Raw genomic sequence first — 21,843 nt, forward strand, 5'->3', positions numbered from 1 at the left:
GTCACGCCAGCCAGCCAGTCCTCTTTCACCCACATTCCTCCACTTGAAGACTTGTATTCTGACAAAAGACACAAATGAATTGTCAGTCTTCAACACATCTCGAGCCATAGCTCATACCAATAAAACTGTTTTTTCCATTAAGGTCATCACTATTCTTGATCTCTTGGTCACTTAAGAGTCTTTGCTAATAATATTTGCCTTTGATGAGGCTGGCCTACGTCCCAGAGCCATGTGGAATGCACGTGGAAGGACAAACAGAAGAGGTAATCACAGTAGCGTTCACAGTACGGTAGGCACGTGTGGACTGAGGCTTCTCGGAGCAGCGGGTGTCTGAGGCGGGAAAGGGTGGCTTCTGTTTGCCGCACCTCACAGGGGAATATCGAAAATGGCGCAAAATTTAAATTTATGTTTTTAAAGGATATTTTATATATATATAATTTTTGAGTAAAACAAACGTGAATGGTCAAAACCGCAATTAAAAAAAATAAAAAAAACACGGGATTACTGTTCCTGTACAGAGTGTCCCTGACTTATGAATGCCCACCAATACAAACTGGGTTAAACTTGAAATTTACAGTATTTTATTTACCTGATGACTTAATTTTTACTTTCAGTTACTGTGTTTTGTCATTCTATTTTTTCATTTTTCTTAAATGAAGTGATTTTAGATGTATATAAGAACTTAGGCTTTGATATAGTGGGATTTTAAACATTGTCCTGTAAATATGGTATGCATGTAGCATGTGTTCTGACATGTACAAATCCGACTTAAGAACGTCCTCAGGAACAGAACCTGTTCATAACCCAGGGACCCCCTGTACTCATGTAGCAAGCCTTGTGGTGAGAGAAACAGAGTACAGTATGCATGCCCTTAAAATTTTGGGGGGTTAGGTTCTCAAAATGGCCGCGAATAGCCAAATCTGGGAAAAACATTTACTTACCAGAAGGGGTACATTTTTACTCGTGTACATTGAAATGTATATTCCATAAATATATTTGCCCTTCGGACAATTATTTATTTTACCTGTATCGTATATACAGTATGTGTGTGTGTGTGTGTAGACACAAACACAAAACACATACAAATAAATAATAATGGGAAAATCCTCTCACAAATGATCAGAAAGAAGACAACAAAATGTATTTAAAATGTTAGAGTCTACTCTCAAGTCACCTCCGTGCTTTGTTATAACTTTGATAACAAAGCACGGAGTTGACTTGAGGGAAGATTCACATTTTAATACTTTTTGGTGAGAGGATTTTTCCCATTATTATTTAATTGTATGTTTTTTGTGTGCGTGTGTGTTTACACACACACACACACACACACACACACACACACACATATATGCAATTCAAGTAAAATAATTTATTGTCTCTAGAACGTATGGATCCCTGTCCCAGCCGCAAAAATGCCAGCAATTTTAAAACTAACCTTAGACATTCTTGGGTACATCCAGGGTGTAATCCTCGAATAATCGAGGTCCGCAAATTAAAAATCTGCGAATTTTAAGGGCATTCTGTACTCTCGATTTAACGTAATCCGATATAACGAACTTGATTTAGCGGAAGGAATTTTTTCTATTATTTTTTACCTTAAACTAGGAGGTTCGGTGTTTATTTTAAAACAATTTTCTATTACAGGCTGTATTTCCAAACTTTTTTCCAATTGATAGCCGCACTCTTTTGACTTTCTCCCCAACACCACTTCTTTTCTGAGACTTCTGAGACACTTTCGGAATGTTGTCTAAGCACAGTACAGTGGTCCCTCGGTTAACGAACGCCTCGGTTAACGAAATTTCGGTTAACGAACTGCCTCCCATAAGATTCTTAAATTCGGTTAACGAACAAAAATTCAGTTAACGAATTTCTTACGAACCGACCTCAACATGTTTTCGCTTGCATTTGGCAGTCCACCAGCTGTAGTATTAGTCCACCAATACAGTAATCGGTTCTAGGGCTTAAATTCCTTACTATTTTAGTAAATATCAAGAAGTTTATACTATTCAATAATTTTAAAAGTATAATATTCAATTTTTTAGTCATTTTAACAATTATTGAACATAATTGAAGGTAAAGTGACTAGTTTAATGCGCGGCATCCAGCCTCTTAACACAGCAAACAGGCATTAGTCTCTCTCTGTTTTCACTGGAGGTAACATCTTGCTTGAGACTCTCTTCAACTAAACGCTTTTTTTCTGTGTTTCCAAGCAAATTATTGGTCAATTTGAAATTTATTTTACATATTGACAATATATAGCACAGTGCAGTGTTATTTTAAAGAAAATATTCTTTATTTACAACAAGTTTAACTTTGAAAAACACGTGTTGACATTGTTTGAATCCAGCATGGGGCCTAAGAGATCAAGAAAAGCTATTTCAATCCAAACCCAGCAGGAAATCATAAAAAAAAACATGAACAAGGCATTAAATCAAATGTGCTTAGCAAAGAATATGGCATGTCGGCATCAACTGTGTCAACAATTCTTGCACAGAAAGACAAATTTAAAGAAGTGAAAGTGAGAGACAAATCTACAAGAGTGTTTAAAAGTAGATCCCTAATCGCAGAAACTGAGAGGTTACTTATCATCTGGATTAGGGAAAAACAGAAGAAAGGCGATTCAGTTTCTACTGAATTCATTTGTGAAAGAGCCAGGGAGATTTACGAATATTTAAAGGCAGGTCAACCTGGTTCTTCAGGCACAGAATTTGAAGATTTTTGGGCCAGCAAAGGCTGGTTCGAAAAATTTAAGAAAAGAAGTGACATTTTCAGTGTTGTTAGGCATGGTGAAGCTGCTAGTGCTGATAAAGAAGGGGCAGCAAAGTTTTTAGTTGCATTTAAAAAACTGATGGATAAAGAAAATTATCTTCCACAGCAAGTGTTCAATGTGGACGAAACTGGGCTGTTCTGGAAAAAGATGCCCAAAAGAACATTCATCACCAAAGATGAAGCCTCTTTACCTGGGCATAAACCCATGAAAGACCATCTCACTCTATTGCTTGGTGCCAATGCTTCAGGGGATTTCCGACTGAAGCCTATGCTTGTCTACCACTCTGAAAACCCCAGGGTGTTCAAGCAACAGAAAGTGGTAAGAACAAAGCTTGGAGTTTATTGGAAGTCCAACCGAAAGACATGGGTGACAAGACAGCTCTTTAATGAATGGGCTGTTGATGTGTTTTGCCCTTCTGTCAAGAGCTACCTAACCACCAATAAACTCCCTTTAAAGGTTCTTCTCCTCATGGATAATGCTCCTGGTCATGACCCTGACCTTTCCAGCAATTTGGAGTATCAATTTGACTTTGTGAAAGTGTTGTTTTTGCCTCCAAACACTACATCAATCATACAGCCAATGGACCAGAATGTGATCAGCAACTTCAAGAAGTTGTACATGAAGAATATGTTTAGGAGGTGTCATCAGGCAACTTCCAATGATCCTGAACTAACACTGAAACAGTTCTGGAAGACACAATTCAACGTCCTGGAGGCTGTAAAATTGATTGTGTCATCATGGCAAGAAGTCTCCACTAGATCCCTCAATTCTTCACGGAAAGCACTGTGGCCATCAGTAGTCCATGATTTTGAGGGATTTGAGGAAGAAACAGAGTTGGACAAGGAGATTGTGTTCATTGGTCAGTCATTGGGCCTTGAAGTGGAGGAGGAGGATGTGGAAGAGCTTGTGATGTCTCATGAGGAGGAACTTACTCCTGATGACTTGAAGCAACTGGATGAGATGTTACAGGTAGAGGCTGACAGTGGTGAGGAGGAAATTGAAAGTGATGACCATATGTCAGCTAAACAGTTGAAAGATGTGATTTACTACAGGGAGAAGTTCAGGGAACTGGCTTCAAAGCACCCAGAAGTGGAAAAAACTGAACTAACTTTGTGTCATGTTGAGGACTCAGTGGTCTCCTTTAAACATAAGTTAATGGTGAGGAGGACAGATGCCCCACAGACCACAATTGACACTTTCTTCAGTAAAAGGCAGAGGGAACAAGATGCTATCCCTCAGCCTTCCACTTCAAGAAGGAGAGAGGATGTTCATGGAGAATCTGTCAGTCCAGAGGTTCCTTATATTTTCATGGAAGGTGACTCAACTTCCAAGAAGCAGTAAAATGCTTCTCCTCCACCTCCACTTCCTTCTCTTCTCCCTTCTCCTCCTCCACCTCCCACTTCAAATGCACATCATCATCATCATCCAGGAGCCTTCTACATACACACCTCAAAGTAAGTGAACTTTTCTCCCATTTTTGTTGAATTTAGGCAATTTTCGGTGAGATGGAACCAATTACCCAAAAACCCATTGAAACAATGGTTTCGGTTAACGAATTTTTCGGTTAACGAACAACCTGCTGGAACGGATTGTGTTCGTTAACCGAGGGACCACTGTAGTTAGTTGACCGAGAGGTAGCAGTGAACAACACACACTGTGGCGGCAGGACATGGAATGAGCGGATGTAAACAAACCCTACGTAACAAGTGGCGCATTTGGCGCAAAATTTAACGGAATCACACTATTAAGTGAACTAGTTCGCTAAATCGAATGAAAATAACGGAAATTCAATTTAGAGGAAATTTTGATTTAACGGAAAGGGGTGGCTCAAATTAGTCAGTTAAATCGGGAAAATACTGTACGTACTGTAGAGGAATACCCTGATTATCACAAAAGATGCATTCCTAAAAGTCATTGTGAATATCAGGGCAATTTTAGCCATAACAATTAGTGTAAATAAAGGGGATGCATTCCCAACTGGCAACCTTCACCACATTTTTTTTCTCGATATATACCGCATTGCCCTTTGGCAATCATTTCATTACACACTAGACAGGTAGACTGGAGCGGCTGAGATCCCCAACACTTTGCACTGAGTCCCGAGCACATAAGAAATGTTTATTCCCTTTGTTTTTTATCTTATCATAATCATTTCTTTTATTATTTATTTGCTCATTCTGTGTGAAAGATTGTGTGTGCATGTAATAAAGTAAAAAAAAAATGAATAAAATTATATATACAGTCTCTCCTCGACTTACAACGGGTTCCGTCCCGACGACCAGGTTGTAAGTCAAAAAGGGGAAAATGATGCATAGAAATTCTAAAATGGGTGTCTTTTTCTTCTCAGCACCACGAGAACTCTCACTTTTATGCTTGCCAGCCATTTTAAAGTGAATTACAAACGAAAATTTAAACATTACTGTACACAGCGCAATCACTAACATCAGGACTCGAAAATATGTAATGTGAAAATTTTTTTTATACGACCATGGCCATCGTATGTCCAGGTTGTTGTAAGTCGAATATGTCGTAAGTCGATGAGAGACTGTATGTACCCAAAAGGTGGAAAGCTAGGGGTATATAGCTACAGGGACAGTCCTTGGCGATATGCCAAGTCCACCCATATGTTCATTTCACACACATACATACCCATGTTCTTCATATTTCTCATTTTATAGCAATGCATTTTTTTTTATACGGGTACATAATACTATAAAAACAATACAAAAGAACACTGTGTGAGTGTGTGTATGTGTATGACATTTTTATATGAGTATATGAGGGTAAACATTTAGATTAGCATTTATTGTTGCCATACGAAGAATTCTAAAACACTAAGTGTGTCTTTTCACGACGCAGTTTGGAAGTACTGTACAGGTACAGGCATGGAGTGAGCATCTCCAGTGGGTGTATTTACTCACATGCTCCTTGTTAACGGTCCCATTGAACTTCATTTATTTCTAAACCGTACGAAAAAGACACATGCTTATGTGAAGCAGGCCTTACAGCAGAATAGGAGAGTTGCATCCAACCCTTGGGGTTTGAAATATTGCTGTAGGGTACGTTAATTTTTCTTTACGAATAAGCAGGGTATGCTTTGCAAATACCGAATAGGGTTGTTAACCCTCTCAGCCTCGCACGATGCCATAGTGGCATCAAACATAAAAGGCGAAAAAACTTACGCTCAGCCTCGAGACGCCAAAATGGCATCCAAAGGGCTTTATTTTAAAAATTCTAAAAAATTATTCAGTGAAACTGACTGAACTTTGGACGCCATTTGACAGATGTCGTTTTCTTTGTGTGAACCTATCAACTTTCCCGAGACGGTCTTGGTCACCGTGTGAGTGGCTTATGGTGTCACTCTGGCCATTAGAGTGAGAGGAGGGTGAGCTGCTCGGCCTTTAAATTATTCCATAATTTTTTGTTATATTATTTTACATTATACTGTACCACAATATTCTACATGCTTTGTTCTTTATTTTGGTATACTGTATAGTACATCTCAATGAACACCGTAATACAAATAAAATGTGAATGGAAATTGAGATGTTACTAAACATTGTCCTACTTTTTCAACTTATACTAAAAAAAAGTCGCTTAAATTTCAAGAATTTTTAATTTTTTATGGTTTCATACAATTTTTCAGATAATTTTACACCATAAAAGACCCCATTACAATTAATAAAACAATTCCAAGGCAGTAAAATGAGCCCTAAAAAATTTATTAATTTTTTCAACGATTTTTCGGCAAAAACCTCCGAGGCTGAGCGTAAATTTTCATGCACGTGTGTGTCTCAGGCTCCGAGGTTGAGAGGGTTAAACTATAAATTGCGGATAAGCGGGGTTGCAAATAGCATGGTTTTCCTGTACTGGAAAATGGAAGATATTTCCAGAAATATCGTGGAACACATTTTCAAGTCCGGTTATTTATGGGATTCAGAAATTTGTTATTAAGAAATATTACTGTACATAGTCTCATCCATGGGAAGGAATAAGTTAATATTAAGAAAAAACTTACTTCTCATTATTTGGGGCATTTCATGAGGTAAGAATGGATTTATCTTCTAAAGAAAATTTTTCTCAAGTTTCTGGTTAATGTGTATAGCCATCATCCAGTTTGACACCAGCTCAGTCAAAAGCAACATGGATGTGCTATTTTCTTCTTCTTTTTTGTGCAGTTTTTCATTTTGTACAGTTCTCTTTATTTTTTTCCATGGTGTACCAATCCACTACATTTCTTGGTTGTATCTAGTAAATAATGAAATCTTTAAAGCTTTGTCTGATGAATTCATTGGGCCTCTGGTTCCTAACTTCTTCTTTTGTATTGGATTACATGTATTTATATATTGCAAACGTGCTCGGTCCCTATCTTGCGAAATAACCTGTGGCTACTGTTGTATTTTTATTCTCTCTATATATTGCCCTAACAAAAATATCTCTAATCTTGATTATATTTTCTCCCTCTTTCTTTCACACTCCTGATTCTGCTAACCAACTTGTCGACCCCCAATTGGTGCCACTGACAATCTGTGCTGCTGCTAACAAATTGGGACTTTGCAAAATCTGCATGCTGCCTCCCCTGCAATACTACAATGATATTGCACACCTAATATGTAATATTCAAATCAATATCTTTTGACTAACCCTACACTGAAAATGTTGCCCCATGTTTATCCACTCTGACTGTGATCCATGGGTATCCTTGTGTTGATTATCTTTGTGAACAAATTTTTTAATGAAATTGTGGATGGTGACCTGAACATTCTTTGTTTGTCAATCAATGTTGGTGGTAAATGTGCATAAATGTTGACTGGATGCCAAGCAGAAGAGCTCACCTTGGCCTGTCTTCTCTCTCATCTCGACCTACCGTCAAAAAGTCTGCGTCGCTTCCCAGGTTAGCTTTCAGTACCACAGATTATATCCTCATACATTTTATCCTAAATGAAGTTCATCATTAAAAAAAAATTTTGTTAGTAGAAAGTTATATTAAACTTGAGATTAAATAGACGGTACAATGTAGTAATTTTTATTAGTTGTGATGTAATATCATCGGCTTGTATTTGAAATTATTAAATTCCAGTTGAAGTGGTTAAAATCTACTTAATGTAAATTTTATGTTAAAGATTCGGGAAAGGTCAACCACGGAACTCTATATTGATTTGCAAACTGAATAGGGAGATAGAGTAAAAAAAAAGAATACCTTACTCTATAGCATTTTTGTCGTAAACATATATTTTTCATGGTTTTATTTCTTTATTTTTTTTAGATCATATTAAGTTGGTAGGGCTTTTAAGTAGAGGGAAATTGTTGGGTAAAAACACAAAACACTGAAGAATCCAAACCTACTAAAACCTAACCTTATTATTTCAAAAAACTTAAAGAGTAATATTTGAAGATATGTGTCTGGGCTAAGGAGTCAAGTTCGGAAACTTTTCCATTGAAGAAAATTTCTTCAGTTTATCAAGAATATCCAAAAAATGGTGAAGGAAAATTTTTTTGCAAAATAAAAAAAAATCATCAAGAACCTAACCTAATATTGTAACTCTCCAATATCGGTATACATATCTAACCTAACCTTAATCAGAGAAACCAGAAGGACTGGACCTAACGTCCTATTAAGGGAGGGGGGGGAGGGGGCCAGCCCCTGGAGCCCTCTGTGTGTACTAAACCTAACCTAATCCAACAAGATAAAAGAAAAAAACATAAACAAAGGAAACAAAAGAACCAAACCTGAAAACAAAAAGTAAGAAAAACTTGAATAATTTAAATTTCTGAAAAAAGATGCTATACATGAATGTTGTATTATTTATTTATGCTCAATCTGCCTATATACAAATTAATATAGAGTTCCTTGGTTGACCATTTTTTAATTTTAACCAATTTTATTTACAATGGTTGAAACCAGCTTAATGTATTACTGGCAACAAGTTGCAGTGAATAATTACCAATTTCACCTCACTATTTCTATTCACATCCCCTAAGGTTATTAGACCTTTTCAAATGAGTGAGTATTAGTTGAGTATTAAGCAAGTACTATACAGTAGTCTGTTTGTCCAAATTTAAGTCTCAGTATGTACTGTACTCTGCACTAGGAATTTATAATGCACTATTGAAGTTATCAATTGGCACACGAGTACAGTGACATAAAATACTTGTACATTAATACAGTATCAGGAATTTGAAAATAACAAAGATTGCTATGTACTACAGTGAAACTCTTGCAAAACTGGACTGCTTTTGATTATTCATATATATATATACTGTATAGTGATACTTCAAAAAATTAAAACATTTATTGAGGCTATATGCATTATTCACATTTGTTTAAATATATACAGTTCAATATTCATTATGAAGTAGCATTGCATGAGTCTTGGATGTATTCTAATACAGCCATTAGTTGCAAAAGGCGTGTAATTTATAAGGCAAGTGGTACAGTCTTAGGTAGAACTGTACTATACTGTACAGCTAAATCAGCTGCTGTAGGAGCATCATGTACTGAAAGTTGGTCAGATTGCATCTAGAACTGCTTACTAAGCTTTTCTTTATATGCATTAGATTTTATGTTTTAACTTTACTTGAGGGTTTTGTGGCTGTTGAAGCTTTTCATGAGAAAGACTAATATATCCCATTGTTAATAGTACATATACTGTATTTGCCAACTCAAGTTATACAAACTCATACTCTTATGTATTCCTACATGGAGTGCTTTCCCATTCTTGTAGCTTTATTACTGCCACAATCCTTCTCATGTTTTACACATCTACCTGTGTTACTTGTGGTGGACCTTATATGATTCAGTGCCATCTAAATAATACAAGAAAAGAGTAACTGCTTTTAAATGTAATAAATTAGCTTGGTTATAGCATATCTTTGGCTTTTATTGAAGTACAGTACATGGCAATTACAGTTTCACCCTCTCACTGGCTGATGACACAGGTTGTGTCACTAAGCGCTCCCAGATCTCCTCCTACTGGCTCATATTGGGCACTGCCACAAACCTTCGCATCAGACAGCCAACAAATGTTCATAAAAAAATCATAGTTGTTGATCCTGTAGCCTTATTTAGCCAAAGAGTCCAAACCCAGTTTTCATCACCAGCCACCATAATTTGCAAGGTAGAGTGTCAGCTTTGCCTCACTGTCAATAATGTGAAAGGGTTAAAAGCCAATTTCAGAACTTTCAGATATTGGGTGACAACATTATTTTAAGGTGCTATTTCATTAAACTCACTCTCTTTCATTGTACTTGTGGCTAAGCTTGGTTAGTACTGTACATTAAAGGGTTATTTTCTGTGATATGCACAGATCCAGTCTCTCACAGTAAGGCCAACTAAAGTAAACCCATCTTGCCTTTGGAATTGCTTCTCTAAAAATTTTGAGGGATTCATGTAAAAGATAAAAGCTCTTTAATATTATTAAGAGTATAACTAGAAAGACGAGTTACAATACAGTATATATTACATCCCTCGTTTGATTACTGACTTTACTACTTTAGGTAAAATGGTTAGCCAGTGAAAATGCATTACAAGAATATCTCAAAGTGCACAAGGTTCTGTATTTTATCTATTCTCTTCAAGAAAAGAAGAAAATGGTAAGAAAGAATGGTTCAAGAAAGCATCAGGAAGGGGCTGAAACACAAAAGGAACACTCCATACAAATTTTATGTCCTAACTTGCTTATAAAGTGTATGCAGTAAATCCTAATCTTCAAATTGATTAAATTATGCAGTATCAATAAACTGTGCATACCATGTCAGGCAATCAGGCTCATATATAACTTACACATGGATCAGGCAACTCATATACAATCAGGGTTCCCATGGCCCTTGACTTGTGTGATTGGGAATAAATTCCTGAAATTAATAAAAGAAATTGTCAATCATTCCCGAGACAACCCAGGAAGTTTCAGTTGCTACTCCGATTGAAAGCTCAGAGACTTCACCAAACTCACTAATATACAGTTGCCCGCAAAAGGACATGCCCTCTGCAATCCACACTTGTCATCATTTACAAAACATAAAATACAATCTAGTCAGTCCCATCAATTCTTGTCATGTGAGCACACAGTTCTGACCTCCCAACTGCTCCTTTTATTTGAACAGCAAAGTTCTTCCTATGATATATTTTAGACATTTCTCATCTCTTGATTGTTTCCCATGGTGGCTTATGTGTTTGTCCCATATTATACAGGTATAATAGTTGTACTGTATATGTTGAATTGCAAGACTGTTTACATTTATTTAACAACCCATTTGGTACATGGCAAAAGGGTTGGCATTCAGGCCAGCACTAGCTGGTTTTATGCCTTAATGTCATGGCTCAGTGCTCAGCTCATTGTTTTCACCAAGTGCAGGATCAGTCTAAAGGATACCAAGAGGTTATTCCAGTTCCTTTGGAGAATGTATTCTTGAATGAAATTAAAGAAAAGTTCCATTTTAGATGTTCACACTCACTATCATTAGGGTCAACAGGTATTATTCCATTTCCACAGATTACATTGTACCCTCGTTAATTAAACCAAAAAGGGCTCTGGGTCACTCAAATCATCGAAAAATCCAAACAACCGAATTTGAATTTTGTTTACATTACTGTATTTGATAATTTCCGAATTTTTGTGTTTGATTATTTGTTCATTTTCTGTTCAGTTTTTACACCTGGCCATGCCTTGACTGCTACAAAATAACCAATTCATAATTACTATGCAAACATAATTATTTTTTAAATGTACATACAGTAATAATAAAGTAAATAATACAGTACGTATACAGTAATAAATAAATGTAACACTGCGAGGTGAATCGATGAAGCATTAGGTGAGGTGATATGACAAGGCACTTACACAACACACACATTAACAGCACTACTAAAACCATTGTCTTATGACATTTTAATTTATAATTTCTATCATAAATTTAATTGATACATGATGGCTCGATTTGGCTACTTTCATACTTAGACAACTGATCACTGAATAAAATAGGGCATATGGAGAGGCATTATACACTACTATAATATTCATTAAGTTCTGTTAAATACGCTTCAATATTATTTACTAAATGCTCAAGACAGACCCTGTGGTAAGCACCAACCCTCTTGAGCAGTGACAACAACAGTGCTTGGAGATGGTGAGTGCTGGCAACACTTTAGTGAGAGTGGGACCGATCAGCTGGTACTGCTCTGTAACAGTAGACTCAGAATATACTATGGCACAATAGCTCATCTAGGATTGAGTGAGGGATTTGGGGGGGAAATTAATTATTTTTTGATAATGTTTTAATCCAGCACCAAATGAACCTAAATTATATGGGAATTATGGGTGAAATTGCATGCAGTTATAAAGGCATCGCAGGCTTCCGAGCGAGAGGTGGGGAGTTGTTCTCGCCTCCCTTCTCCTCCACCACCAGCCACCACCTTTCCACTTGTATGCACCCAAATGTAGTTTTATACAGTATCTTAATATAATTAATTTTCTATTCCTATAATCTAGTCATCTTGATCTATTTTATAATATTTTCTTAAAATAATAATCAACTTTTCGGAACTGCTTGGTTATTTCAGATTTTTTCCAAATTCAAATTGTTTAATTAAAAAAAAACCAACTTATGAATTAGTCCAAAATACAAATTATAATGATCCGAATTAATGAGGGTACAGTGTACAGTATTTTGTTTTAGATTATTACTTGATTTTAAGGCATTTTTGAATCCCTCAGGAGACCTGACAGATAGCTATAGGCAAACTAGATTGTTCACTTTGGGCATTTAGGTTGTTTATGACCTGTGGACTGTTAACTCTAAAGTGCGGTGGTCAAGTGAATACAGTGCTCACCTCCTGTTTCGGGGTCAGTGGTTCGATTGCCGGAATGCTGGGTGCTCCCTGTTCACCCAGCTGTAAATGGGTACCTAAGTTTACAGCTTTGGGAAGTTGAATGTGGTCGATTGCCGTACCGGCCATGTTGTGTCCACACTGTACCTAACAGGCAGTCATGTCATTAGGATCCACTTTAATTTTTTCACCCTTCACCCAAACAGCAGTGATAGAGGAAGTACTGTACAGTACAGTACTGTACTGGATAAAGTTACATGAATAAGAGTACTGTTATTCTGAGAACTTACTGAAGTAAACTTATATGTTGCTGCAAGTAATTTTTTTTTTTTTTTTTTTTAACAGGGATATGCCCACCCGGGCACAGATCACTGACCCACATCGGGGCTTGGGGGGCGCAAATGTAATAATAATAATAATAATAATAATATTAATGATAATTCATAGTAAATAAAATTTATAATAAAAAATAATAATAATGATAATAATAACGCCAGTAATAATAAAAATAATAATAATAATAATTATCATAATAAAGAACCATAAAGAAATAAAACGTAAAAAAAAAGATAAAAAGTAAGAAATATACTTAAGGATGTTACGTTGTCAATAGTAAGAGAGACAATTGAGACCCCTGCAATTGTGTGTAAATGAGGCAGAAAGTTAGATCAGCAACCTGGGACTTGGTCACAATTTTTGTGATGCCATATGGAAGCAGGGTCTACCATTAGACAATACATTATGCTTCCAATATCTTCCCAGGTGATAGTACCTCCCTGTTTGCTAGCTGCCTACTACCTACCACACATATATAAAGTATTGAAGTCCCCTAAGTAAATTACCATTGCAATTTTTTTTTTAAAGAATTAAGACACATAGTAATGTAGTGCCAATGCTATACTTAACAAACTAAATAATTCTGATAAACCAGTTTGCTGCCCATAGTACTGTTTGTAGCTAAAAAGATCTTATTAATAATATTAACAAACTTGGTATGCATCACATGATTCACAGCATATTTGCTTAAACAAAATCAAACACCAGCAATTAGATATTGGGTACATGTATTAAACAATGAGGAATATAAACCCATCATTTTATATGTGTACAAGAGCTAATTTGTTTTAAAGCTTTTGTTACATATTGTAACCCCTATGGGGCTGTAGATCAGTCTGACACAACTGAACATGTCCAATGATGTGGACGAGTTTTCCAGATGTTCCTCAAGTTCCCTGTTCCTTGGAGTCTTTTTTGTATTCAGGCATGAAAAGTAATGAGGTAACAGAAAGTCCTAAAAGAATTATTACCGAAGTAAAATTAACAATACTCTCCAATGATTTAATGAAATGTTACACAATAAGAATAAAGTACTGAGAAGAAAAGTTACCTTCTAGTAACTCATTTATTAAAATAAAAAAAATTGTTTGAGCTCAGTAGCAAGGTACCTTTACTTCATTACTGTCCACCACTGTCCAGCAGTGTTCATTTTTTGCTGTGTATCTTAAATAATAAATCGTGGGGAAAGGGGGGGGGGGGCTTATGTCCTGTTGTTTTAATTGCTTCTGTTGCATCACAATTGTCCATTTTTTAAACATTCGGGCTACTTAGTATTATCCCGAAAGTGCCCTCCGAGCCGTAATTAATTTTTTAAAACCAAATATATGTGATTTGGTTTGGGTTACTATTTAGTAATCTGAGTTGCTATTAGAACATTTTGGGATAAGTCTTTGTGTGTGGGTAGACTCCCAAAGACTTATCCTGAAAGTTCCAACTAGTTATACTATATGAATAGATAAAGTTTCTGAAATACAATAGGGGTATATGTAAATGTCCTAATAACCAGTTCCTACAGAAATGTATACAGTATAACCCCGCTTTACGCGGTCAATTGAACCCACGGAGTCCCGCGTGAAACGGGAAACGCGTAAATGGAACAACAGAACATATGGGATTCATTGAAATAGAGACTGGGCCGACCCCCAAACTCCACTTTTTCAGACACAATACCTACGTTGTAGTAAAAATAACTTCTTAATTTTATGATGGTATGCACACACAATTAATATTTAAGATAAATATCAATAATATTAGGTTTTTTAACACTTACATTAGTAAAAAAGATGGCTGGGCACACGGGGATGGGGGGTTGGTTCCGAGGCAGAGGGCAGATTATTGGCCCTCACCTGTATCACTTGTATCAATTGTATCACTATCCACCACAGAGGCTTGCAGGGCCTCTTTGTCAAACCCCTCAAAGTCCATATAAGTCCATATCCTCACTATCACTGTCACTGACTTGGGCCGGCTGTGGCGGGTGAAGAACTCGGTAATGTTTTGATGACTGGGCAACCTTGTGCGCACCCTGCCGGCACCGCTTCCCGCGTATGTGAGTAGATGCACCGCGTAAAGTGGGAATTCCGGTTTTGGTGGGGTACCGCGTAAATGTGGAAACGCGTTAACGAGAACCGCGTAAAGCGGGGTATTAGTGTATATATTTAAGACCCCGACATGCACCCCTGTGAAGTTTACCTTCAACTCTGAAGGTTTTTCGTCTCCCCATCTCGCTTCTCACAAATTATTTAACATAGAATTCCTGCAAACATCCTCTCGTAGCCTCAAGTACAATAAAGAAAAACTTTTTTTTGTGATAGATAGATGTATGTCATTTCATACTGATAGTTACCTTGGAAAAAAAAATTCTATGCTATATGTCACTGTTTGGGTTGTTGGTTTGGTGATGCTTATAGTAGGTACTACCAGTGTTTGTTAGGTTAGATTAGGTTATGTTACGTAAAATATTTTTTAGAGGAAATATTCAAACCTAACCTATAATCAGGGTTGGAAAAAAGTGTCATAATTGATTCATGATAAGACACTACAGTAAGTCCTCATATAACGTCATCCTGCTTAACGTTGTTTCGGTACTACATCACTAAACTTTAGAGACCAAAAATTCGTTAAACGTCCCGGTTATCCGATACTATGCCGTTTTGCGTCGTCTCGGACTACTTTCTGTGAGCTGGAACCAATTACCCAATATCCCATTGAAACAATGGTTTCGGTTAACGAAATTTTCAGTTAACAAACGACCCTCTGGAACGAATTGAGTACGTTAACCGAGGGACCACTGTACTATGATTTTATATTCTCCATTAAGAGGAAAAAGCAGTACAGTACAGTTTGTATTTTTTATCATGTCTTTTAGTGTTCTCTTTTGTCTCTCAGTCAAGCAAGTTACCTTCTCTCTTGAAAAAGAAGCTTTGCAACCACCACTCGTGCTTCAGCATTCACATTTGGCACCACAGATCAAGCTAATTTGTTTACACTTATCTTGCCCAGGCCTACCAACCCTCCTGAGTTGCGGTATTATGGTTACTAAGTGGTAACCCGAATGTACAAGCTGCTAATGGAGTTTGACGAATCCATTTGTCAGGTTACTAAAACTAAACCCGATATTCAGAATTGCTCTTCGGACTTGCTGCCCGGAATGTTTAGAAAAATGGCCAAATGAGTTGTTTGTGGGATTTTTCTTGCAGTATGTTATACAACTTATGGATCCATTCCAGAGGAGTCATTAGGGTATAAATTGATAATTTGCAAGGCTCTTGGTTTTGTGTTTGCACCCAAAATTATTAATCACCATAGCCATTGTCCTAATGACAGTGACTATTGTCTGCTAAACTGTTTTGACTCGAGTTAATGTACAGTAGGAAGTGTGACTAATTGATCTATTGCATTTTTACATAGTGGGCCTGATTTTAATGTGGTTGTTATTTTTAGGAAGTGCATGGTAATCTGCTATGGTGGTTGTAAATTTATTTAAACTGATGCTCAAAATGTCATGGCCAGCCAGGGGAGAACATTCCTGTTTTTCTAATGTTTTCTAGAGTAGGCTAGAGGAGTCAGACTAGGTTCAGGGCTTGTTTCCTCTGAGGATGGAAACCTTCCAGCCTCTTTTCTGTGGCATGTGACTAAGACAATACCAGGACATCCTGAACCATTGTTTCAATGCATGGTCTTCAAGTTCTAATCCTAAATTTAGTTTGCCATTCTGGCAGACATTTATAGACATGATGTGGTAAACTGCCTGAAAGATTCGACCATGGTAGAGAGTCCAGTCTGTGAACTAATAGCACATAGCATTACCAATAAGTGGTTGCTTCTGACTTGATTTTGTTCCCAGTTATCAAGTGTCTTTTTGCTTTTATCCCATCACCTTCTAGACAATGCTGTCAAGACAGTTGACAGGTTTTTTCCAAGGCCAACCTCTTATGGTTTATGATGGATCTGGTAGAGACTCATAAGCAGAGGTCTTGCCTCCCTTAGGGATGCTGAGGTGAACTGGAGATGAAGTGGTTGATGGGTCTGTCTTTTGCAACCACTGACGAATTGGGATAATAAGTGCATGCATGTTAGCACAGTGACAGTTAAAATAATCCACAATCATGTATTTATCATTGTCTAACAGGAGACTCCTTAACCCATCACTTGCTCTCATACCTCCAACTGTGTCATAAATATATGCTTACTAATCTCTGACCTGCCATGTCTTTCAAATGCTCATACAGTACCATCTGATTGTACTGCCATCCATTTAACTCAAAGGACTTTTAAAGTTCTACACAATCTTTATCCATCACTATTCCTTCCCCATCAGTCCATTCTGAACTTCCACAATATTTTGCAGACTTTCCATCTTTACTGAATTTTGCCATGATAAATCAGTGCTGTGCTCTGGAACACTAAAGTTCCACGTCTAGGCTGAATTAAGTTCATTTGTGCCTGTGATTGCACAAGTGAAAGTGCAAGTGTACTTGTGTGTGGATAGTGGGTTTGGGAGATAGATTAAACCAGGAGCTGGTGACAGTACAGAACTGTAATGAAGTGCACTTTCTAACATCCAGAGAAAAAAAACAGCTGTTTATAATCATTTTTTAATTGTTGGTTCTGTCCACATCCATATTTGAGCTACAATAATTACTCCTTTATTCAGTCTTGTTGTGCACTATATGTAAACTCATTTCATTTATTTATCTTGAATATATTTTCTTTCTAAAATAACATTCTTCGGGGAGGTAATCCAGCATTTATTACATACTTACACCTGGATGAACTTCATTTATTGCTTATAGATTACTGTATGTGCAATATTTTCTATTTGATCTAAACTGATTGAAAATAGATATACACTGTATCTAATTATGAAAATTTATTAAAAATAAAAGCATAATTCTAAATTGCAAATATAAGGTCCAGTTTGGGGAGTTTTACTCTCAAATACAGTACTGTAAAGGTTCATGTATCTTATTAACAAAGAAATACTATTGTGGTAAATATTTATATGCCTTAATGATGCATACTTGCTTACTGCTTATGTATTTCATACATTTAGCACGTATCATAGAGGTTTTCCATTATAAGTGCTAATTTTATGAAGGCATTTCCTATTATGAAGATGAATAACAATTGAATAAAGTTCTGCATTACACTGTATGAATAAGCCAAATGTCATGACAGCAACAAAGATTTTTTTTTAATTCATAATATAATATTAAATCCCTCCTGGTTTATCTAAACAGCAAAGAAATGGGAGTGAGAAGCCCATCACCTGCCACCTCCCAGACAGTGCGACAAGAAGTAAATGGCCATTCCAGTCCTGCTCCTTCCCTCTATCATGGCCAATCACGCCGTTCTTCCCTCACGTCCCTCAGTGAGTCAACCGAGGTCATCTCTTCGCACCCGAAGTTTGTGAAGGACATCTCAAAGTATTGGTATAAGCCAGCCATAACAAGAGATGAAGGTAAGCTTGTTTCTTTATATTTTTGGTAGTGGGTTGATGTGCTTGGTATTCAGTTTTATAAAATTAACTTTTCTGCATTGGGCTAAACAAATGTACTTAGCACATAAAGAACAGCTATTAAGCACCTTCTGTTATTACTGTAGTATCAATTTTAAAACAGTTTTTTAATTAATATTAGGCCTGATACATGTATGTCTTTCTTCTTTTTCTCTAACAGATAACAATACATGCCAGTAATATTTTGAAATAAGGTGTGCCTGTATTTTACTCTGCTAACCCTACGTTCCCTTTCCATTTTTATTATTGGAATGTAATATGAGGGGTATTACATGCTTCTGGCTATGACTTTGTTGGGGTGAACAGAAGGTTCAGTCATGGTGGTGAAAGAAATGACATTTTTTATTTTTAACTGTTTTTGTGATAAAGTTCAGAATGTGACGTTTAGCTTTATACCTAGATATGTAAATGCCTAGCATTAACTCGCCAGGCCAACATACAGACAATTAAAACATCTAATAATCACTTAAATATGTAATATTAGGAGGACACGTCGCTACCTGGCATTTAATTGCAATTCGCAAAACCCCCTCCCGCACCCTCCATCACACGCCTTGCTACCGTCATCTTCTTGCCTGGCGAATCAGCTGTAAACTCGCACAAGGAAGGCTCTGCTAATTTGTGTTGTAATAGCTGAAATATTAAGTGCCACGAGGATTTTATTTTTGGTATTTATACATCTTAGCACGGTGAGGAAATCGTGTGACCGATTTTCAAGCTCAACCTATCAGGATAAAATGGCTAATGGATGAGACAAGGGTTCCTCATATATTGTGCCCAGTTAAGAATCTTCAAGAATGGTTAATCAGATTCTCTAATCGAGGCCCCTATGTATTCTCATCACAGAATAGGAAGAAATTGTCTCCTAGTCAAATGACAAAATATTTATCTCAGTTAGTGACTCAAGCAGACCCTGGCAAGAAATTTTTGGCACATGACACCAGGAAATATGCAGGGTCTGTGGCCTTTCTGCGGCATATGAGCCTCAGTCAGAACGAAGAAGTGGTTTTGGAAATCTATCGTTGAAAGATGCTTCACATGTGGTGGTACTGGGGTCCTTTCAAAACAGCTATCTTCTTGAAACCCAGGAATATCTTCCCCAACTTCATTGATGTTCACAATAAACACATTCCCGATCCAGCTATGGTTCTCGAGGTTGATGTTGTCTGGAAAATACCTGTCCATTTCTTCCTTGGTGCACGAGTATTGAATGTGAACAGACTCGAACATTACTATGTTAAGTGTTATATGGATGCTTTATTATCCACAACTACTGTATTCTACTTTAGTTAGTATTTCAATAATTCTTCATATTGTGCCAGTGATGTGATCCAGTTATAAAAGTGTTATTATTTCATAATTTTGCCTTTTTCTATTGTTGTATTTCATAATATTATTATTACTGTATTATTATTATTATTTTTATTTTTTTTGGAGACTGTTCCATGACCCTCAGGAACACCCTCACAACCCTCATTTGGGTCACAACCTAGGGTTTGGGAACCACTGCCCTATATGTAATTGTCGGTTATGTGAATCTGCAGTTATTGGGACATCAGTTTTGGGGGTATACCTGTATTTCAAACCCCATTTTCTTTAGTTCAAAATAATTATTGGCAATCAATTTTAATGGATTTTTAGCCTTAGCAACAATAGTTTTCCCCCAAATTTGTCTGTTATCCCAAGGGTTTACTGTACTGTTCTCTTGTTTAGAATGTGGAACTGTACCCATGTACAGCACTCGCATATTAATTTTTAGACCTAATACAGTTTTAAAAGTTTTACTTCATCTATAAACTTGATGGTGATCAGAGATTAGACTTACTTAGAAAGTTAATTATAATTTATGCATCCTATTATATTACTGTACTTAATATTTTGATAAATCTGGAAAAAAAAATTTTGGCATGAATATAATTTTTGACAAAACACTAACGGATGTAGACAAAGTTAGAATTTTTCTTGTTTTGTTGGATATTGCCTTCTTACGTGGCTAAAAACATTTTTATTAGTTTCTTTAAATTTGTCTTCAATTGAAAAAGGTTGGATTTGCCACTTCTCAGAAATGACCTGCAAATGGAGAAAGAAATTATATTCTCAAACTTATGAATGGTGTTTGAGATTTATATACGTACATACACAGAATAATTTAATAATGTTAAAATAATTGTTGCAATTCAGCACAATGTAATAATTTGTATGTTTCCCAGTCTTCACCATTAAAGTTCGAAATATAACCTTACTTTTATTTCAGCCATCACTATGCTCAAGGACAAGGCACCAGGCACGTTTGTTGTTCGAGATTCCAACTCGTTCCCTGGAGCTTTTGGCCTGGCTTTAAAAGTTTCTACCCCGCCACCCAATGTCACAACCAAGTCAAGTGACCCAGCCAGTGAACTAGTGCGCCACTTCCTTATTGAACCAACCTCAAGAGGAGTCAGACTCAAAGGCTGTGCAAATGAGCCTGTATTTGGTATGTAATTAAAATTTAATGTCTTGCTTTACCTCACTTTTCAATGGACTTTTTAATAAAATTATATTATCACACACTTAAGCAATATGAAAGGAAACTAAAAATATATGTTGAGTAAAGAGCATGAAAAGAAACAATTTGTACAGAATAGTTCTAGTGTTTGTGAGAAGTAATGAGGGAGATTGGTTGACTGGTATATAAAAAGGGAAACTTCAAAGACTACTGTGCTCTGAATTTACTATAGCTTTCTGTTCTTTTATTTTCATTACCAATATGTTTACAGTATTAAGATATAATGTTTTACTCTTATTCCCCTCACTTAACTTTTAACAGCAGTCAATATCATATGAAGTTTCCTTGTAAAATGGCAATCGATAGCATTTAATGCTTCAATTTTTCCCATTTTATATTTCCTTGTGTGTGGAGAGTAATTTACAGAATAACCTACTATGTAAGAGTTAAACAGAGGATTATACATTTTGAAAACCAAATTTTTCATTTGTTGAATAACAATTATTGGTCAAAATATTTTTTGAAAATGCTGACTTTAGCAAGTATTAAATAGATTTTTAATTTTGAGCTTAGAACTCTCGAACATCCAAATAAATTGTCAACTATTGAATATTGCTAAAATCCTGAGTTCAACAGTATTCCATAAAACATACACCTACCTACCTTTTTTAAAATGCAATAATACCCCGATTTACGCGGTCAGTTGAACCCGCGGAGGTCCGTGTAAAACGAGAAACGCGTAAATGGAATAACAAAACATATGGGATTACCAGGTAATTGAAATAGATACTGGGCCGACTCCCAAACTCCACTTTTTCCGACACAATACCTATGTTGTAGTAAAAGTAACATCTTAATTTTATGATGGTATGCACACACAATTAATATTTAAGAGAAATACAGTT

At 36.4% G+C, this 21,843-nt stretch overlaps 1 protein-coding gene across 1 annotated transcript in view; it reads left to right on the forward strand.

Moving 5' to 3' along the window:
• The window catches only part of LOC121867324 (tensin-1-like), a 108,209-nt gene that overhangs the window by 82,392 nt on the left and 3,974 nt on the right, over positions 1–21,843 (forward strand). The window contains exons 9-11 of the mRNA XM_042367271.1: positions 7,596–7,664; positions 18,176–18,396; positions 20,708–20,926. Of these exons, the coding sequence (XP_042223205.1) occupies positions 7,596–7,664; positions 18,176–18,396; positions 20,708–20,926 (509 nt within the window). The remainder of the gene's footprint in view (positions 1–7,595; positions 7,665–18,175; positions 18,397–20,707; positions 20,927–21,843) is intronic.

The sequence above is a fragment of the Homarus americanus genome, unplaced genomic scaffold (assembly GCF_018991925.1).
Source record: "Homarus americanus isolate GMGI-L3 unplaced genomic scaffold, GMGI_Hamer_2.0 scaffold51859, whole genome shotgun sequence".
Taxonomy (NCBI): Eukaryota; Metazoa; Arthropoda; class Malacostraca; order Decapoda; family Nephropidae; genus Homarus; species Homarus americanus.